The 17596-nt window shown below is 42.5% G+C and overlaps 1 protein-coding gene across 1 annotated transcript in view; it reads left to right on the top strand.

The window, feature by feature from the left end:
* Window positions 1-17596, top strand: part of otud4 (OTU deubiquitinase 4) — a 28603-nt gene that overhangs the window by 1559 nt on the left and 9448 nt on the right. Inside the window, exons 3-18 of the mRNA XM_056443231.1 lie at window positions 63-113; window positions 177-223; window positions 1009-1081; window positions 3995-4076; window positions 4569-4731; window positions 7407-7449; window positions 7530-7629; window positions 7963-8027; window positions 8119-8222; window positions 9700-9806; window positions 9913-10090; window positions 10895-11012; window positions 11530-11589; window positions 11727-12029; window positions 12320-12384; window positions 12620-13482. Of these exons, the coding sequence (XP_056299206.1) occupies window positions 63-113; window positions 177-223; window positions 1009-1081; window positions 3995-4076; window positions 4569-4731; window positions 7407-7449; window positions 7530-7629; window positions 7963-8027; window positions 8119-8222; window positions 9700-9806; window positions 9913-10090; window positions 10895-11012; window positions 11530-11589; window positions 11727-12029; window positions 12320-12384; window positions 12620-13482 (2422 nt within the window). The remainder of the gene's footprint in view (window positions 1-62; window positions 114-176; window positions 224-1008; window positions 1082-3994; window positions 4077-4568; window positions 4732-7406; window positions 7450-7529; window positions 7630-7962; window positions 8028-8118; window positions 8223-9699; window positions 9807-9912; window positions 10091-10894; window positions 11013-11529; window positions 11590-11726; window positions 12030-12319; window positions 12385-12619; window positions 13483-17596) is intronic.

Genomic DNA, 17596 nt, shown 5'->3' with positions numbered 1-17596 from the left:
AGACGCGACGACCTCGACGCCAGAACGAGTTCCAAGTGTTTCACTGAGTTTGTGTGTTTCAGTTCATTGAAGGAGACTTTGAGGACTACGTCTTCAAGCTGCAGGACCCGCAGGTAACGGAGCGGCGGAACACCTTCGCCCCGAGGGCTCTGGTTCTGACGCTTTCTTTCTTGCAGCAATGGGTCGGCGAGGTGGAGATCAACGCGCTGGCCGTCATGTACAAGTACGACTTCTCTTCTTCTATGGCGCTGAAACAGGAAGTCACACAAACGGGACTCTAATTACAGCTTTTATACCATTTAGAACATTATTGTTTTCCTCTGCGGCCCTCGCCGGGCGCATCGTCTCCGTTGCGCCGCGATTGAAACGTCTGATAGTTTTTCTCTCGGATGTTACGTCATCTGATCGGCCGTTTTGAGAACGCCGATCAAAACCGATAATGGGAATATCGGCCGATATGGATCGGCGCCGATCAGATCGGTGCATCCCTAGAAATAATACATATGTGTGTGTATGTATGTGTATATATATATATTTTTATAATGTATATATTTTTTATATATTGATATATATATATATATTTTCATTCATAGATATATTTATTGAATTTAATGTGTGTGTGTATATATATATTAATGTAAAAATATATATATATATATATTTTCATTCATATATGTATTTATTAATATATTTTTAATTTAATATAAATATATATTAATGTTTACAAAATAAATTATTTATTTATATATATGATCCGCTTCAGGGGGAAACGTACACGATGTGTATAAATATACTTTTCAGTTTCACAATTTTAAATGATAAACTAAATTAAACTCGTCCTGTAAAGATAAAAATCAAACTTCTTCTCGTACAAAGTGCGTCTCCCAAAAGATAAATACAGTTAAACCAAAGTGAATCCCGTTCCTGTAATAATTCACATTATTAGAAGTCTAATAATTCACATTATTAGACTTCTCATCATTAAAGTGTTTCTGGGTTCTCCTGCAGGAGAGACTTCCTGATCTTCCAGGAACCTGGAAAACCTGCCGTCCACATCACAGACAACCACTTCCGGGACAAGGTGACGCCCTCTGCCCGATACACGCACTTAATCATTTTATATATATATGTGTATAGTTTATATATGTATAGTTTATAGATATATAGACATAGTTTATATATATATGTATATTTTTTAATTTTTTTCCCAATAAATAATGGAGGCAATGCTTGAGGAAATCATTTTGCTAAAATAGATAGGCTAATGGATTGAGAACTAGAGATGCACCGATCAGGTTTTTTGGTGCCGATCACCGATCACTGAAATCAGTATCTGCCGATCCGATAATACCGATCACCGATCACGGTGTCGATTGAAGCATTCTATTTATTGTGTAGCATTATTGCTGTGAGGACTATGAGGAAAGAGGAAATACATATATAAAGCACCTCAAACATTAAAGAAATTACAGATTTCTTTAAACATTTAGGACTTTTACTTTGAAAAATGTCCTAATTGATACATTAAAATTGTTTGATTACTATTGTAGGGGATTTCAGATATGTATGGAACACATCTGCATCATTCATTTCCTGGAACTCTTGGGGAGATCTATTTACAGGACTTTGTTTAACATACAAAAGTCTGACTTATTTTTATAAACTCTTCCTTGGTTCAGTAACAATGTTTTAATGTTAGCAGAATTTAAGCTAAATCTCAGAAACGATCTCTAAAGATACTAAATCACTTCACTGTTTACTTTTATATGTTGGTGTATGATTTGTCGACATCTTATTTTGAAAAACGGATGTTGTTTCACGTGGTTCTTTCCGCTAACTTTGCAAAACCGGATGTTGTCACATAAATCCTTCAGCTAACGTTATCAAAACCCTCTTAGCTCCCGATGGAATGTGTTTAGCGTGAGCGTCTCTAGGGGCAGACATGTGAGAGTCGACCCAGAGATTCAACTCGGGGGACGGGGACGCCGCTCGGTGGTGAGGATCCCCTCTGACCTCTGACCTCTCACTCTGCGGCCCTCGCCGGGCGCATCGTCTCCGTTGCGTTGCGATTGAAACGTCTGATAGTTTTTCTCGCAGATGTGACATCATCTGATCGGCCGTTTTGAGAACGCCGATCAAAACCGATAATGGGAATATCGGCCGATCAGATCGGTGCATCCCTATTGACAATAGTCCAGGTGTATTCGTGCACGTCAGGCTGTTGAGTCAGAGCTGCCAACTTTTCAAAAAACCTTGGAGTGAGATTTTGTCGGGGGTGACCAAAATGTTGCCGCGCACGCAGCCACACACGGTGGTGGCTCAAATATCAGGAAATTTGAATTAATGTGGCGTTGTACCCATGTTGTACCCTGCCTTCTGGCCTGGCAAAGGTCTCTTACGAGGCATCTTTGCGACCTTAAATAATTAAAATGTTTTTTAATAACTCTCCTCTCATTTACAAAAACATGCCTAATTCTATTGCACAAATGTCCTGTCTTTATGTTAAATTATTTATAATACATTTTACTTGTTCAAAGTGCTGTTTTGAATTTTTTTTTAGAGGGTCCTTTTCCTAGGCTTGTAAATAAAGTGATAAATGCTATGTGGGCCGCCTTAACAAACAATGCTCTGATGTGTTGAGCATGCAGGATACCAAGAGGTTAACACGGTGCTCTCCTGCTGCTCCTTATGACAGCTGAGTTTACGTCACCACACAAAATCACACGCACAAACACAACACATTATTTTAAGATTTAAAGTTTAAGAGAGTGAGAACTTAATTGAACCACATGTCATTAACAGGGCTCTTAAGTTTTGAAGACAGGCAAGAGGGACATATCTATCCAGGATGCTTTATTTTCATTGGTTGCTGGATTAAATCTTACCCAGATACGGTTTTTTCTGATTGGCTATTGTGTAGCCCATTTCTTTTTTCTGATTGGCTGATAAGTGGCTCACAGCAGAACTCCAGGGGAGCGCTTGATTCCTCCACGGAGAGGGCAGCGCGGCTCATGTTGGCGCGCTGCGGCACATTAAAACATTAAATAGCCGAGAGTTTTTTCAGCGTGAGAAATACGACGTGTGGCGGGAGTGCGTGACGTCAGACCGAAATGCGTGACACTTGAGAGCCCTGCATTCACACACCGTAGTCTCTGCTCGTTGTGTCTGTTTGAAAATCTTCTTCTGTTGCTAACTCCGGGACTCTTTGGGGGTAAATAAGATGTCTATGCAGCGAATAGGTTTATAGATGCGCTCCTTAGCGCCATCTATCGTCGCGGAGTTTGAAAAGGAACCAACGCGCCTCGGGCCAAAATCAGAATTTCTTTTTCCGTGAGAAATTGGTTGTGTGGCGTGAGAGCGTGAAAACATGCAAAAGCGTGTGTCACACGGCGAAACCGTGAGAGTTGGCAGATCTGGTTGAGTGATCAGCAGCTGGCCGCTCTGTCCATTCACCTCACAGTATTGATCAGACAAGAAGACACGCTTATTAACTCGATTACTATTGATCCAAACAGAACGAGGGTTCGGCTGTAGCCGACTTGAAACACACTATTGAGAACATATTCGCTGACGTGATGAACACCGTTTGTTTTTGTTGTTTTTTTCCATCGCAGACTTTTTTTTGTCATAGGCGCTCAGGAAAACGGCTTAGGCGCTCGCCCAAATGTCCTCTATGCAGGAAAAACCCTGGTATTGATGAGGTATTGATGAGGTATTGATGAGGTATTGATATATTGATGAGGTGTTGATGAGGTGTTGATGAGGTATTGATGAGGTGTTGATGAGGTATTGATGATATATTGATGAGGTATTGATATATTGATGAGGTATTGATGATATATTGATGAGGTATTGATATATTGATGAGGTGTTGATGAGGTATTGATGAGGTATTGATGATATATTGATGAGGTGTTGATGATATATTGATGAGGTATTGATGATATATTGATGAGGTGTTGATCAGGTATTGATGAGGTAATCTCTCCCTCAGGTGCGGCTGTGCTTCCTGAACGGGAATCACTACGACAGCGTTTACTCCGTCGGCTTCATCAGAGGCGCTGCCCTGTGCCAGTGTGAGTGATCAATAATCAATGACGGGGAATCGATGACGGGTCGCGGAACGGAATGAGGCGTCCGGATTATAAGAATTATAGTTTATAAGTTTTATATTTTTAATAAAATCTTAATTTGTGAAGTAAAATCTGTTCGTGAAGTAAAAGTATTTAAAGTAGCATGAAAAGACTCGTAGTAGAGGTACTTGTACTGTGAAATACACAAAGTACAGTTACTGTGTTTTCTCTTTGTTTTGTTCAAATCTAAAGTTTTTAATATATATATATATATATATTTTTGGTGTCCTTTAAAAAACAAAACGTCTTTATTCATTTCGTACGTACTTTGACACGTAGTACTTTGAGACTCGGATACGAACCTGTAAAGAAAGAAGCATGAAGCCAAACGTTGAACATGTGAACTATTCATTCTCTCAACAGTCGATGTTGACCCCAAAGTAAAATTGTGTATTTACTCGCGTCTCGGTGATTTGTTTGTGATCAATACGGCAGCCATCTTGTACGAGCTGCTGTACGACGGCGTGTTCCAGGCGGAGCGCGGCTCTCTGGGCGCGTGCCAGCGGCCCGGCCGGCCCACCGACCTCCTGAGCGACGACGCCATGAACGCCTGCGTCAGCAGCGACGACTCGGACCCCGAGGCCGCCGAGCCGCCGTGGTAGGAGACGGGCGTCGCCGATCAATAACCGGTATCGGTTACGCTTCACCACTTCATGTGTGTGTGCTGCACTGATTACCCTTTAGGTGGAATTCCTCTTTATGTGTTAAATAAGGCATTTAATATTAACTTGTTTATTTGTTAAATGTAAATGTTATGAATGAGTTTCTTGTATTAATTTACTATGTACTGTTTTATTTTTTTACGAATTTATTGCTTTATTTAAAAAATATTTTTATGGATAATAATTCTTTCATTTAATGTATTTATTTTTTATTAAGGATTGATCCAGTCAACTTATTTATCAAAGGTGTTTAATGTGGTACTTTACAGTCTGGTATTAGTACTTCAGTGTGGTATTAGTACTTCAGTGTGGTATTAGTACTTCAGTCTGGTATTAGTACTTCTGTGTGGTATTAGTACTTCAGTCTGGTATTAGTACTTCAGTCTGGTATTAGTACTTTAGTCTGGTATTAGTACTTCAGTGTGGTATTAGTACTTCAGTGTGGTATTAGTACTTCTGTGTGGTATTAGTACTTCAGTGTGGTATTAGTACTTCAGTGTGGTATTAGTACTTCAGTGTGGTATTAGTACTTCTGTGTGGTATTAGTACTTCAGTCTGGTATTAGTACTTCAGTGTGGTATTAGTACTTCAGTGTGGTATTAGTACTTCAGTGTGGTATTAGTACTTCAGTGTGGTATTAGTACTTCAGTCTGGTATTAGTACTTCAGTCTGGTATTAGTACTTCAGTCTGGTATTAGTACTTCTGTGTGGTATTAGTACTTCACTGTGGTATTAGTACTTCACTGTGGTATTAGTACTTAAGTGTGGTATTAGTACTTCACTGTGGTATTAGTACTTCAGTCTGGTATTAGTACTTCAGTCTGGTATTAGTACTTCAGTCTGGTATTAGTACTTCAGTCTGGTATTAGTACTTCTGTGTGGTATTAGTACTTCACTGTGGTATTAGTACTTCACTGTGGTATTAGTACTTCAGTGTGGTATTAGTACTTCAGTCTGGTATTAGTACTTCAGTCTGGTATTAGTACTTCAGTGTGGTATTAGTACTTCAGTCTGGTATTAGTACTTCTGTCTGGGATTAGTACTTCAGTCTGGTATTAGTACTTCAGTGTGGTATTAGTACTTCAGTCTGGTATTAGTACTTCAGTGTGGTATTAGTACTTCAGTCTGGTATTAGTACTTCAGTGTGGTATTAGTACTTCAGTGTGGTATTAGTACTTCAGTCTGGTATTAGTACTTCAGTGTGGTATTAGTACTTCAGTGTGGTATTAGTACTTCAGTCTGGTATTAGTACTTCAGTGTGGTATTAGTACTTCAGTCTGGTATTAGTACTCAGTGTGGTATTAGTACTCAGTGTGGTATTAGTACTTCAGTGGTATTAGTACTTCAGTGTGGTATTAGTACTCAGTCTGGTATTAGTACTTCAGTGTGGTATTAGTACTTCAGTGTGGTATTAGTACTTCAGTCTGGTATTAGTACTTCAGTGTGGTATTAGTACTTCAGTCTGGTATTAGTACTTCAGTGTGGTATTAGTACTTCAGTGTGGTATTAGTACTTCAGTGTGGTATTAGTACTTCAGTCTGGTATTAGTACTTCAGTGTGGTATTAGTACTTCAGTCTGGTATTAGTACTTCAGTGTGGTATTAGTACTTCAGTCTGGTATTAGTACTTCAGTCTGGTATTAGTACTTCAGTGTGGTATTAGTACTTCAGTGTGGTATTAGTACTTCAGTCTGGTATTAGTACTTCAGTGTGGTATTAGTACTTCTGTGTGGTATTAGTACTTCAGTCTGGTATTAGTACTTCAGTCTGGTATTAGTACTTCAGTCTGGTATTAGTACTTCAGTGTGGTATTAGTACTTCAGTCTGGTATTAGTACTTCAGTCTGGTATTAGTACTTCAGTGTGGTATTAGTACTTCACTGTGGTATTAGTACTTCAGTGTGGTATTAGTACTTCAGTGTGGTATTAGTACTTCTGTGTGGTATTAGTACTTCACTGTGGTATTAGTACTTCAGTCTGGTATTAGTACTTCACTGTGGTATTAGTACTTCAGTGTGGTATTAGTACTTCACTGTGGTATTAGTACTTCAGTCTGGTATTAGTACTTCAGTGTGGTATTAGTACTTCAGTGTGGTATTAGTACTTCAGTCTGGTATTAGTACTTCAGTGTGGTATTAGTACTTCAGTCTGGTATTAGTACTTCAGTGTGGTATTAGTACTTCAGTGTGGTATTAGTACTTCAGTCTGGTATTAGTACTTCAGTGTGGTATTAGTACTTCAGTCTGGTATTAGTACTTCAGTGTGGTATTAGTACTTCAGTCTGGTATTAGTACTTCACTGTGGTATTAGTACTTCACTGTGGTATTAGTACTTCAGTCTGGTATTAGTACTTCAGTGTGGTATTAGTACTTCAGTCTGGTATTAGTACTTCAGTGTGGTATTAGTACTTCAGTCTGGTATTAGTACTTCAGTGTGGTATTAGTACTTCATTGTGGTATTAGTACTTCAGTGTGGTATTAGTACTTCAGTCTGGTATTAGTACTTCAGTGTGGTATTAGTACTTCAGTCTGGTATTAGTACTTCAGTCTGGTATTAGTACTTCAGTGTGGTCATAAAGTACCTGAAGACTCATGAAGTGTTTTTATGATTCAGGACAGAAAACGTCACAAACACAACGAGACAAAACAACCAGAGGGTAAGTTATTGATCAGGTATTGATCACTTCAGACCCCGAGGCTGATGATGGACATGGTGATAACCCCCCCCCCCCCTCAGGGTCGTGGCCGTGGCCGTCTCCCTGAGAGAGTGAGGCGTTCACTGAACCCGACTCTGTTCAGGAACGTGGAGTACGACGTCTGGCACAAATCCAAGAGAGGTGAAGATTATTATTATTATTAATAATTAAACTAAAGACGAGAGGCGTTCAAAAACATGTAATTATCTAGCATAATAACGGAATATCCTATATTATATTATGTAATACAGAATTTTTGTATCTAACGTGTATTATATTTATATACATTATATGTATATATTTTATTATATATATCTATTTTTCTTCATTTCGTATATAAAATATAAAATAATTGAGCGCATAATGTAAAAAAATAGTTTATTGTATTAACATAATGTAATATAATAAGTCTATAGTGTATAATATATAAGTAGATAATAACAAACAAAGTATAAATATGTTTGTGTTTTTCAGCCCAACAGAAGTTGGATTACTGCATCGCAGCCGGGATGCACTTCACCGTGGGGGACCGCTGCCAGGTGTGTGTGTGTGTGTGTGTGTGTTACATGTGTGTATAACTTGTGTGTATTTAATGTGTGTGTATTACGTGTGTGTGTGTCTCACCTGTAGGTTCGTCTGGAGGCAGGTGGGCGGAGCTACAGCGCCACCATTAAGGAGGTTACCCCTAACAACGGCCCGGTGACCGTCTACTTGGAGGAAATGGGAAATAGGAAGTAAGTCTCACTGCAGTACTAGGAAAGTACCACAGTGGAAGTACTATAAAACATTTTTATATATATCAGGCATGAGAATCCCTCACCTTTCGGCGAAATTCGCCGTTTTGAAACCAAAATAGGTGACTTACGTGAATCGTGTAGATCCGAAGAGTTTTTGTTTTGGGGTAGGGGGGGGGGGGGTCAATTGGCCGGCCGGCGTTTATGAGATTGGAGTGGGACACGGAGAAAATGAGAAGTGTTGCTCTTCGCAATAAAACATCTTTGATGGGACGTGTCGCGTCTCGGCCAATCAGCGTCAAGATGTCTTCAGCGTTTGGTGGTTTAGGTTAGCTTGAATGTTAGACGCTACTTCTGCTGCTGTCGCTGCACGGTGGAGCGATGCTAACAAAGTACCCGACGTTAAGAGCGATGTGATTTAGCATATTTTAGTCTCAATACTTCAATAAAGAGCGATCAGAGCGCACGCTGCTCCGTGTCGAGCTGTTTGCACGCGCAGCGCAGCGCTCACAGCGAGGGGCGTTAAGTGGCGGAATTTTCGGCTTTAAAAATAAAAATACAAAAAGATGCCAGAAGTGAAATGTTTAAGTTCAGTCTGTAAAGTTCTGTAACTCTACAGCTGCTCTTCCTGATGAACTCTGTATCCTCTGGTCAGAGACTAACGGCCCCATAGTGATAATCATTGATCAATGCTATGATGGCTCCATGTAGTTTCATTAATATCTTGCTGTATTAATACTAATATTACTGCTATTTGTTAAGTGTTGAAAAAGTTGGTAAAAAGTGAACCATACAGATATTTTATTTATTACTATTATAGATAAATATACCAGTATCGTTTTTATGGTATTGTATCATGATATTTATGGCAGGTATGGTATAGAAGATCGTGACAACCAGGTAGAGGCAGAACAGACTCGAGGAACAGACTCGAGGAACAGACTCGAGGAACAGACTCAAGGAACAGACTCGAGGAACAGACTCAAGGCTCAGCAGAGCACAAGACTTGAAGACTTGTTCACGCCAACAACAACAAAAAGGAAGTTGGTTCATGAATGACCATATTATACACAATATTACTATTATTATAGTATTATAGGGCCCGATCACTGACTTGGTGTCAGAATGGAGGACCTATAGATTATCATACAACGTCCAACATCGATGTTCGTGGAAGTCACCACCAGCACCCCGCGCCTATCCTCCTCACCTTTTTCACCCCTGACCCGTTTTCATGCCTGATATATGTTTATAAATATATATATATATTGATGTATAAATATTATGTGTGTATATATATTTTTTTATACATCCAAAAAAAGATTATATCTATATATATTTCTTTAAATATATATATATACAAAATATTTATATATATATAAATAAAGGTCTATCTTTTTTTATATTTCAAAAAAAATTCTATCTCTATATTTAGTAATATTACTTAGTAGGGTAACTCAAACTGTATTATTTAAAGTATGTCCTGCAGACAGGTCCCCCTGTGGAGCCTCCGGCCCCCCAACAACGAGAACAGCTGGAGCACCGTGGTGAACCGGGACAAGAGGCTGAGCAACGGGCATGGAGGTACACACACTCACACTCACATGCACACACACGCACACACACGCACACACACGCACACACACACACACATGCACACACACACACTAATGGTCTCCGTCTCCCTCAGAGTGGGAGGAGCGAGGCAAAGGGAGAGGCAGGGGGAAGAACCTCGCAGCAGCTTCATCACCTTCGTCCTCCCCCGTTACCATGGCGACGGCCCCGGGCGCCACTGGGCGTGTGCAGAAGCAGCACTCGTGGCCCCCGCAGGCCACTGTGGAGGAGCAGGGCGGAGCCAAGACAGTCAGGTCAGTGTTTACATGCTTCTACCAGGTATGACAACATCCTGCTGTCAATCACCCGGTAGCCCCGCCCCTCAAGAGTCTGTTTCATATTTCATATTTGTTCTTATGTAATATTTCATCTTATTTTATTTAATATCGTATTTAAAATGTTATCACCTTATTTTATTTACTATTTTATCTTTTATTTAATATTTCTCATCTTCTAAACCTTAATCTCATTTTATTTCATTTTTTAAATATTTTATCGTCTTTTATATTATTTGTTCTTTTATTTAATATTTTATCATCTTTTATATTTGTTATTTAATTTATTATACCTTATTTTTTATTTTATGAAATAATATATTTTATTTTATATAAAATTTCATTTTATTTAATATCTTTTATTTTATGTTTCATCACCTTATTGTATCTTTTTATTTAATATTTCTCATCTTTTAAACCTAACCCTAATCTTCATCTCATTTAATTAAATTTTGTTCATATTTTATCGTCTTTTATATTTGATCTTTTATTTTATATGTTATCATCTTTTATATTTATTATTTAATCTTATTTAATTTAATGTATCTTATTTAATTTAAAATGTATTATTTAATTTAATATCTTATCTAATATTTAATGTATCTTATTTTATTTAATATTTCTTATTTAGTTTAATGTATCATTTAATTTAATATTTCTAATTTGATTTAATGTTTAATTTGATATTTCTTATTTAATTTAATATCTAATTTGATATTTAATTTAATGTATCATATTTAATTAAATATCTTCTTAATTTAATCTTGACCCTCGTGTTTGCAGGAAGTCTCTGAGCTCCGTGGATTCCTCCGTCCTGATGGAGAAGCAGCGCTCGGCCAAAGAGGAGAAGCACCTGGAGGAGATCAAGCTGTGGGACGAGAACAGCTTCCCCGCCCTCGGCGTGAGTGACGCTTCATTTAACCCACTTTCTCTGCATGACCTTGAACCTCTCACAGTAACACAAGAAATACCGGCAGAATAACTGAAAGGGCAATACATCTTTAAAAAGAGGAAAACGAAAGCCGGATTTCAGTGATAATATAAACAAACAAAAAATGGAAAACAATATAGTCTTGAATATTAATTAAATAATCCAACAAGAGTTACCAATCTCGTACAAATAACTGGAGGCTCTACATGTTTACAGCAGTTCAGTCCCAGCGTCTCTGATTTGTTGTCAGGTGACTGTCGGTCTCAGGTGAATCCATCATGATGTCATCGTTTCACTGAGGAGCTCAGAATTGAATGTTTTTAACGGAATCCGTTTAAAGCAAACGATTTTATTTTTAAACTGCAGTTAAAAGCTTTGTTTCGTCAGTTTTGGGATTCTGACTGAATGATGCGTTCAAGGACTGTGGGAAAGATGAAACTGTTTTTATCCTGGTGGTTCTAAGGATTAATATTGTTGTGTTCCTCAGACTCGTGATGGAGGGAGGAGGAGAGGAGGAGGAGGAGGAGGAGACAAGAGAACCAAGACGGTGAGTCTTTAGTTAATTAATCAATGTGTTTTAAGGTCACGTGAAATTAGAAATAAAGATATTTAAATCGGTAAACATTTATATTTATTGAAACATTTATTTAAATATTTATTTAAACATTTATATTTATTTCACAGAAAAGTCCAGTCGATGACGTCGAGGCTCCGGGAGAAAGACCCAGATCCTCCTCCCCCCCTCCTCCTTCGAGTGCTCCTGCCCCCCTAAGCTCCTCTCTCCCTTCTCCCCCTAGCCCCGCCCCCTTAAGCTCCTCCCTCCCTAGCTCTGCCCCCCTAAGCTCCTCCCTCCCTGCTCCCACTAGCTCTGCCCCCCTAAGCTCCTCCCTCCCTTCTCCCCCTAGCCCCGCCCCCTTAAGCTCCTCCCTCCCTAGCTCTGCCCCCCTTAGCTCCTCCCTCTCTGTTCCCCTTAGCTCCTCCCTCCCTGCTCCCCACCTCCGCCCCTAAGCCCCTCCCTCCCTGCTCCCCCTAGCTCCGCCCCCCTAAGCTCCTCCCTCTCTGTTCCCCTTAGCTCCTCCCTCCCTGCGCCCCCTAGCTCCGCCCCCATAAGCTCCTCTCTCTCTGTCCCCCTTAGCTCCTCCCTCCCTGCCAACAAACCTCCGTCTGCAAACCCCTCTAATGATGCTCCTCTTCCTCCCTCGGCCACTCTCTTCCTCACCCCTGCTCTCGCTGCTGCTTCCTCACCCCTGACTCCCTCTTCCTCGCTTCCTCCCAAGGTGTCCGCCTCCCCTCCTGCATCCTCGCCACTGCCGCCTCCCACTTTCATCGCCCCTATTGCTCCGTCTCCCACCGCTGCTCAGGGCTTCCTCCCCCACTCCTCCCTCCCTCCCCCCTCCTCCTCCTCCCACCAGGCTGCTCTGGTCCATGAGGCTCCGCCCCCTTCAGCCCCAAGTGAGGGATCTTTTTTATTGGTGTTGATAGTTTTTAGCATCCTTAAGGTGTGTGTGTGTATATATAATGTGTGTGTGTGTATAAGTTGTGTAGTGTTGTTGAGTTGTGGTCTGGATTCTTTTCAGGTTCTCTGGCCGTGGGGGTCTCTCTGAGTTGCTCTCAGTCCTCCTTGAACCAGAACCAGGTCTCCCAGACCCGAACCCGGGTCTTGCTAACTCAAGAGGAGATCCGGATGCAGGGCGACGCCCACCACCCCCAGTCCCAGGTCCAGGTCCAGGTCCCCCAGTCCCAGGTCCAGGTCTCCCACCCCCAGTCCCAGGTCCAGGTCCCCCACCCCCAGTCCCAGGTCCAGGTCCCCCACCCCCAGTCTCAGGTCCAGGTCTCCCACCCCCAGGTCCAGGTCTCCCACCCCCAGTCTCAGGTCCAGGTCTCCCACCCCCAGTCTCAGGTCCAGGTCTCCCACCCCCAGTCTCAGGTCCAGGTCCCCCAGTCCCAGGTCCAGGTCCAGGTCCCCCAGTCCCAGGTCCAGGTCCCCCAGTCCCAGGTCCAGGTCCCCCACCCCCAGTCTCAGGTCCAGGTCCCCCACCCCCACCCCCAGTCTCAGGTCCAGGTCTCCCACCCCCAGTCCCAGGTCCAGGTCCAGTACTTCTCCCAGGCTCCGGGTCCCCATCCTCACCTCCAGCCTCCTCAGCCCTCCCAGGTGCCCCACCCCTCCCGCTCCCTCCAACCCCCCAAGGCTCAGAATCCAACAGAGGCCTCCCCCGAGTCCACGGGCCATACCCCCCCCCCCACCACCACCACCAGCCTGCACCGCCCCCCCACCACCAGCAGGGCGCCCCGCCCCCCCACCAGTCCATCCCGGGCGCGGTGCCCCTGCAGCAGCTGTTCCAGGACCCCCTGTACCCCGGGTTCCCTCGGGGGGAGCTGGGCGACATCCCCCCCACCCCCCTCTTCTCCTCCAGCTCATCGGGGGACGACCTGCCGCAAGGTGATCAATACCACTATTGATTTAATATTCACAAATATCACAATTATTTAGATTTATTTAATTTAATTTATTTATTATTTATCTATATACATTTTTTTATGTTTTTAAATTTATATATTATATTATATATTTACATGTATATGTATGTGTATATATATATGTATGTTTACATATATATATACACATATGTGTATATATTAGGGCTGTCAGCGTTAACGCGTTAATCTATGCGATTAATTTGGCCGCGATTAACGCACTAAAATATTTTAACGCAACTTTGTTTACTTCCGGTGTCGTTGAAGTTGTTGCTCTCCTTTGAGTGTCGAGCCGCGGCAGTCCGCCTCCTTCCTCCCGTCTGCTCCTCCATATTCACAGAGAAACAGAGGGCGACGTGTCGGTGACGCGGGGCGGAAGGGAAAGGGGACTTTGTTGTTGCTCCGCTCGATGCGCGCGCAGACACGCCGGCATGGAGCTCTGGGCGAGACGGAGAGAAGAGTGACCGACACGTGAGACAGAATGACATGCTGCTGTAGAGACGACCAACAACAGACGTTTAGTTTAATAAAGAACAAAGACGTCTCTAAGGAAAGAACCGTACATTACTTCTGCTGTAGAGACGACCAGCAACAGACGTTTAGTTTAATAAAGAACAAAGACGTCTCTAAGGAAAGAACCGTACATTACTTCTGCTGTAGAGACGACCAACAACAGACATTTAGTTTAATAAAGAACAAAGACGTCTCTAAAGAGAGAACCGTACATTACTTCTGCTGGAGAGACGACCAACAACAGACGTTTAGTTTAATAAAGAACAAAGACGTCTCTAAGGAAAGAACCGTACATTACTTCTGCTGGAGAGACGACCAACAACAGACGTTTAGTTTAATAAAGAACAAAGACGTCTCTAAAGAAAGAACCGTACATTACTTCTGCTGTAATCTGGCGCTATAGAGAACATTACAGGGGGGCGGGGCCTCACCCTGATGGAATGGTGGGGAAACACTGGGATGTGTCACATGCAAAAGACTTTAAAAGGTGAATTTACATTGTTTTGTAAAATGGAGTAAATGCCCCCAGCCTCCAGAGGGTTAACGTGACATTGTCAGTTTACCAAGGCCACTGGTTCTGGTGTTCTCTGTTAAAGATGACAGGACCAATGGGGTCTCTAATACACCTTGTTTACTAATCTGATGTTTCACTGAAGAAACAATTTATCATCCACGATATTAAATACCTCGCTGGCACTTTATAGGTAGGAGCCTCTTTGAAACACAGCTCTGTGTGAAGTTTAGTCTTTAAAAAAGAATACAATTAAACAAGTGTCTGAAATACACGCTGTCTGAAGGGATTACTCATTCATTTAGAAGATTTAGTCTTTAGAAGAAAAAAAAACTTAATCGTGTTGGAGTTGGACAGCAACACACCTCCTGGACGGCACTCACTGGAAGAAACAGCGGTAGACTTTTACTTTAACTCTATAAAGCGTTTATTCAAAATCAGGATACAAACAGACAGTCATGCGCATGGACCCCAATCCAGAGCTGTGACCAATGGCCCCAGCGCTGGAGAAAGGATGCCTGAGCAGAGCGCGCGGCCATTGAAATAGCCAACAGGAACCGTTCTGATTGGTCAGGAGAAAAGAGGGCGGTGTCTTCTCATTGGTTCTTGTTCCTCTGCTTCCATCGCTGTCGCTCCTTCATTGGTTCTTCTCGGCCCGCCAATGAGAGCATATGTTGTGAAAAAGTGTGGAAAGAGAAGAGAGTTCACATGCAGCTTCCTTTGTCTGAGCTCGGGAGTTTCCTAAAATAATCGTATCTCTTCCGAGGTGGGATGCGCTGCGTCTTAGAAGTCGTTTATCAAAAGGGGCCCTTCACGTGTGTGTGTGTGTGGGTCAGAGAAAGGCCATGTGTGTGTGTGTGTGTGAGGGGCCATAAGTGACGAAAGGAGAATAATGGCCACATCTGGACCCTTCCTTATCTATCTGCCCGGTGAGGTAAGGATTATAATTGCTCTTCCCAAACTATGAATACAATGAGCTCTCTGTATGTGATCACCTCTGGAATGTGTGTGATGCGGAGGAGGGAGGTGCATAAAACTTCCTTAAGTATAACACTGTTATCTTCCTTAGATCAGTCAGGCGCCAGAGTGCTCTGCTGAAGATTTTAACTTTCATTCAGTGTTTTCCATCTTACACATATTTATGCAAACAATACTAGGCTATGCTAAGCTATAATATATATTCTTTACAAATCCCTCTTTTCACATCCGCTGGATGTGAACCCTTACTCCGGGAATATTTATTTCCCTCTTTATGCCAGATCTTGTCATGGCCTGGCCTCCCTAAGTGGCTATGTGTCCTGGTCTCCTCGTCCTGTCTTAGCTCTGCCACTTGACGTGAATGAGTCTCCTGAAATATGATCTCTCGTTGCCTAGATTAAGGTCCCATAAGACCTGTAAACTCGTAGTGAAAACTTTCATGCCATGAACAGTGGCTTTCTCGGGGAGAGAGTCTCTCTCTGTTAGGAATGGGAATAGGGGCGTGGTTTCTGTCATGTGGTACTCCGATCCACCCTCTTAGATCTTCCATCCTAGGGAAGTCAGTAGGTCTGTGTGCGTTAAATCTGTAATGTGCAGGTGTAGAAGGGAGGTCAGGGGGGCCTGGGTCTTGCACCCTAGCGGCCGGAGTGTAGCAGGTTGGCACCCTGTTAGCCCGTTGACGATCCGGTCCCTGCTGCAATTCGTCTGCTTCAACCCAGTCTGGGTCTGGTCTCCTCTGGCTGTCGATGGGGTCTTTATCCGGTGGTCTCGAACTTGATTTCGTCTGGATCGTCCTGGTCAGGCTTGTTGTTCTTCTTCCACTGGTGTCGCATGGGCCCTGGATACGACATGACTCCCATGGGCAGCATCGTGGGTGGTAGATCGTGCTCTTCATTGGCTCCCGGCTCCTCTGCCCTCCTTCCGGCGTCGAGATACCTGTTGAAGAGACCCCGCTATCTCCAATCCCCAGAGTCTTAGACTCAAAATCAGCCAATCCTCACTCTCAAGAGTGAGTCCAGCCTTTAACACCGAGTGATTAGTTCAAAGTTCCGCTAGAACAATGGAGGGGTCAAATGTCACTAACCCACGGTCAAAACGTCACTTCCGGTCAAGTCGCTAACCAAGTATTTTCACAATAAGAGTCCCTTCTTTGTTATTGTCCGCATTAAAGTCATTTTCACAATAAAAGTCCTGTCATTGTTATTCTAAGTCACTTCACGTAATTCAACTGGCTTCGTCAATCTATAATACTAACATACAGTCACTCTCATGCAACATACATTAATAACAATATTCTCCCTAATCCTTTCTATTATAATGTCTTTCTATCTGTATTAATTTAAAACACAAGACCTCCGCAGATGTTATCAAAATGAACTATTAATCGGACGGTTTTGGGTTATCTGTTGTCAGTCCCCCAGGATTAAAAAAGGTTTCAGTCCAGAAGGCTAATGGATTAGGTGTATTTTGGCGTGTTCTTCTCTAAACCTCACATGACTAATCCTATGATAATGGCAAGGGTTAGTCCCATGACTATTAGAATATTTTGGCTCATTCCCAACTGTTCCTATAGTGGTTTGCGGGGGGACCTTCTAGCTGGGCTATCAGGATCCCCGAAACGCCTACGGAACGACCTCTGTGGTATCAACATTTTTAGATCTGATTGTGTTTCTGTCAATGTCCTTGTTGGACAGGTGGCTGGGGCACAATGTGTCAGGTGGTGTCAAGGTGCCTCTGCCTTACCCTTGACCTGGACCGAGTGTGAAGTAACCTCCTCCACTTCGTACAGACCAGTCCACCTAGGCTCAGTCCACTTCCTCTTGTGAACCCTGACCCTGACCCAGTCACCTACTTTTACTTTGGTTGCTCTGCTGCCTCCTGATCGCTCATCTGGGCTCGAACAACCTGATTTGAGAGAGCTTTGGTGAGAGAGAAATTAGAGCTTTTATGTATTCTGACATTTCAATTTTACAGACATCCAGAGGTGGCATATGACCTCCATCTCTGGGTGGCTCTGGCATACTTCTTCCTGTTAACAACTCACTTGGTGACGTCTTCCCCCCTGGTACTGCTCTCA

The sequence above is a fragment of the Pseudoliparis swirei genome, chromosome 21 (genome assembly GCF_029220125.1).
Source record: "Pseudoliparis swirei isolate HS2019 ecotype Mariana Trench chromosome 21, NWPU_hadal_v1, whole genome shotgun sequence".
In the NCBI taxonomy this organism is placed as follows: Eukaryota; Metazoa; Chordata; class Actinopteri; order Perciformes; family Liparidae; genus Pseudoliparis; species Pseudoliparis swirei.
This window is presented reverse-complemented; position numbering and strand designations above follow the sequence as displayed.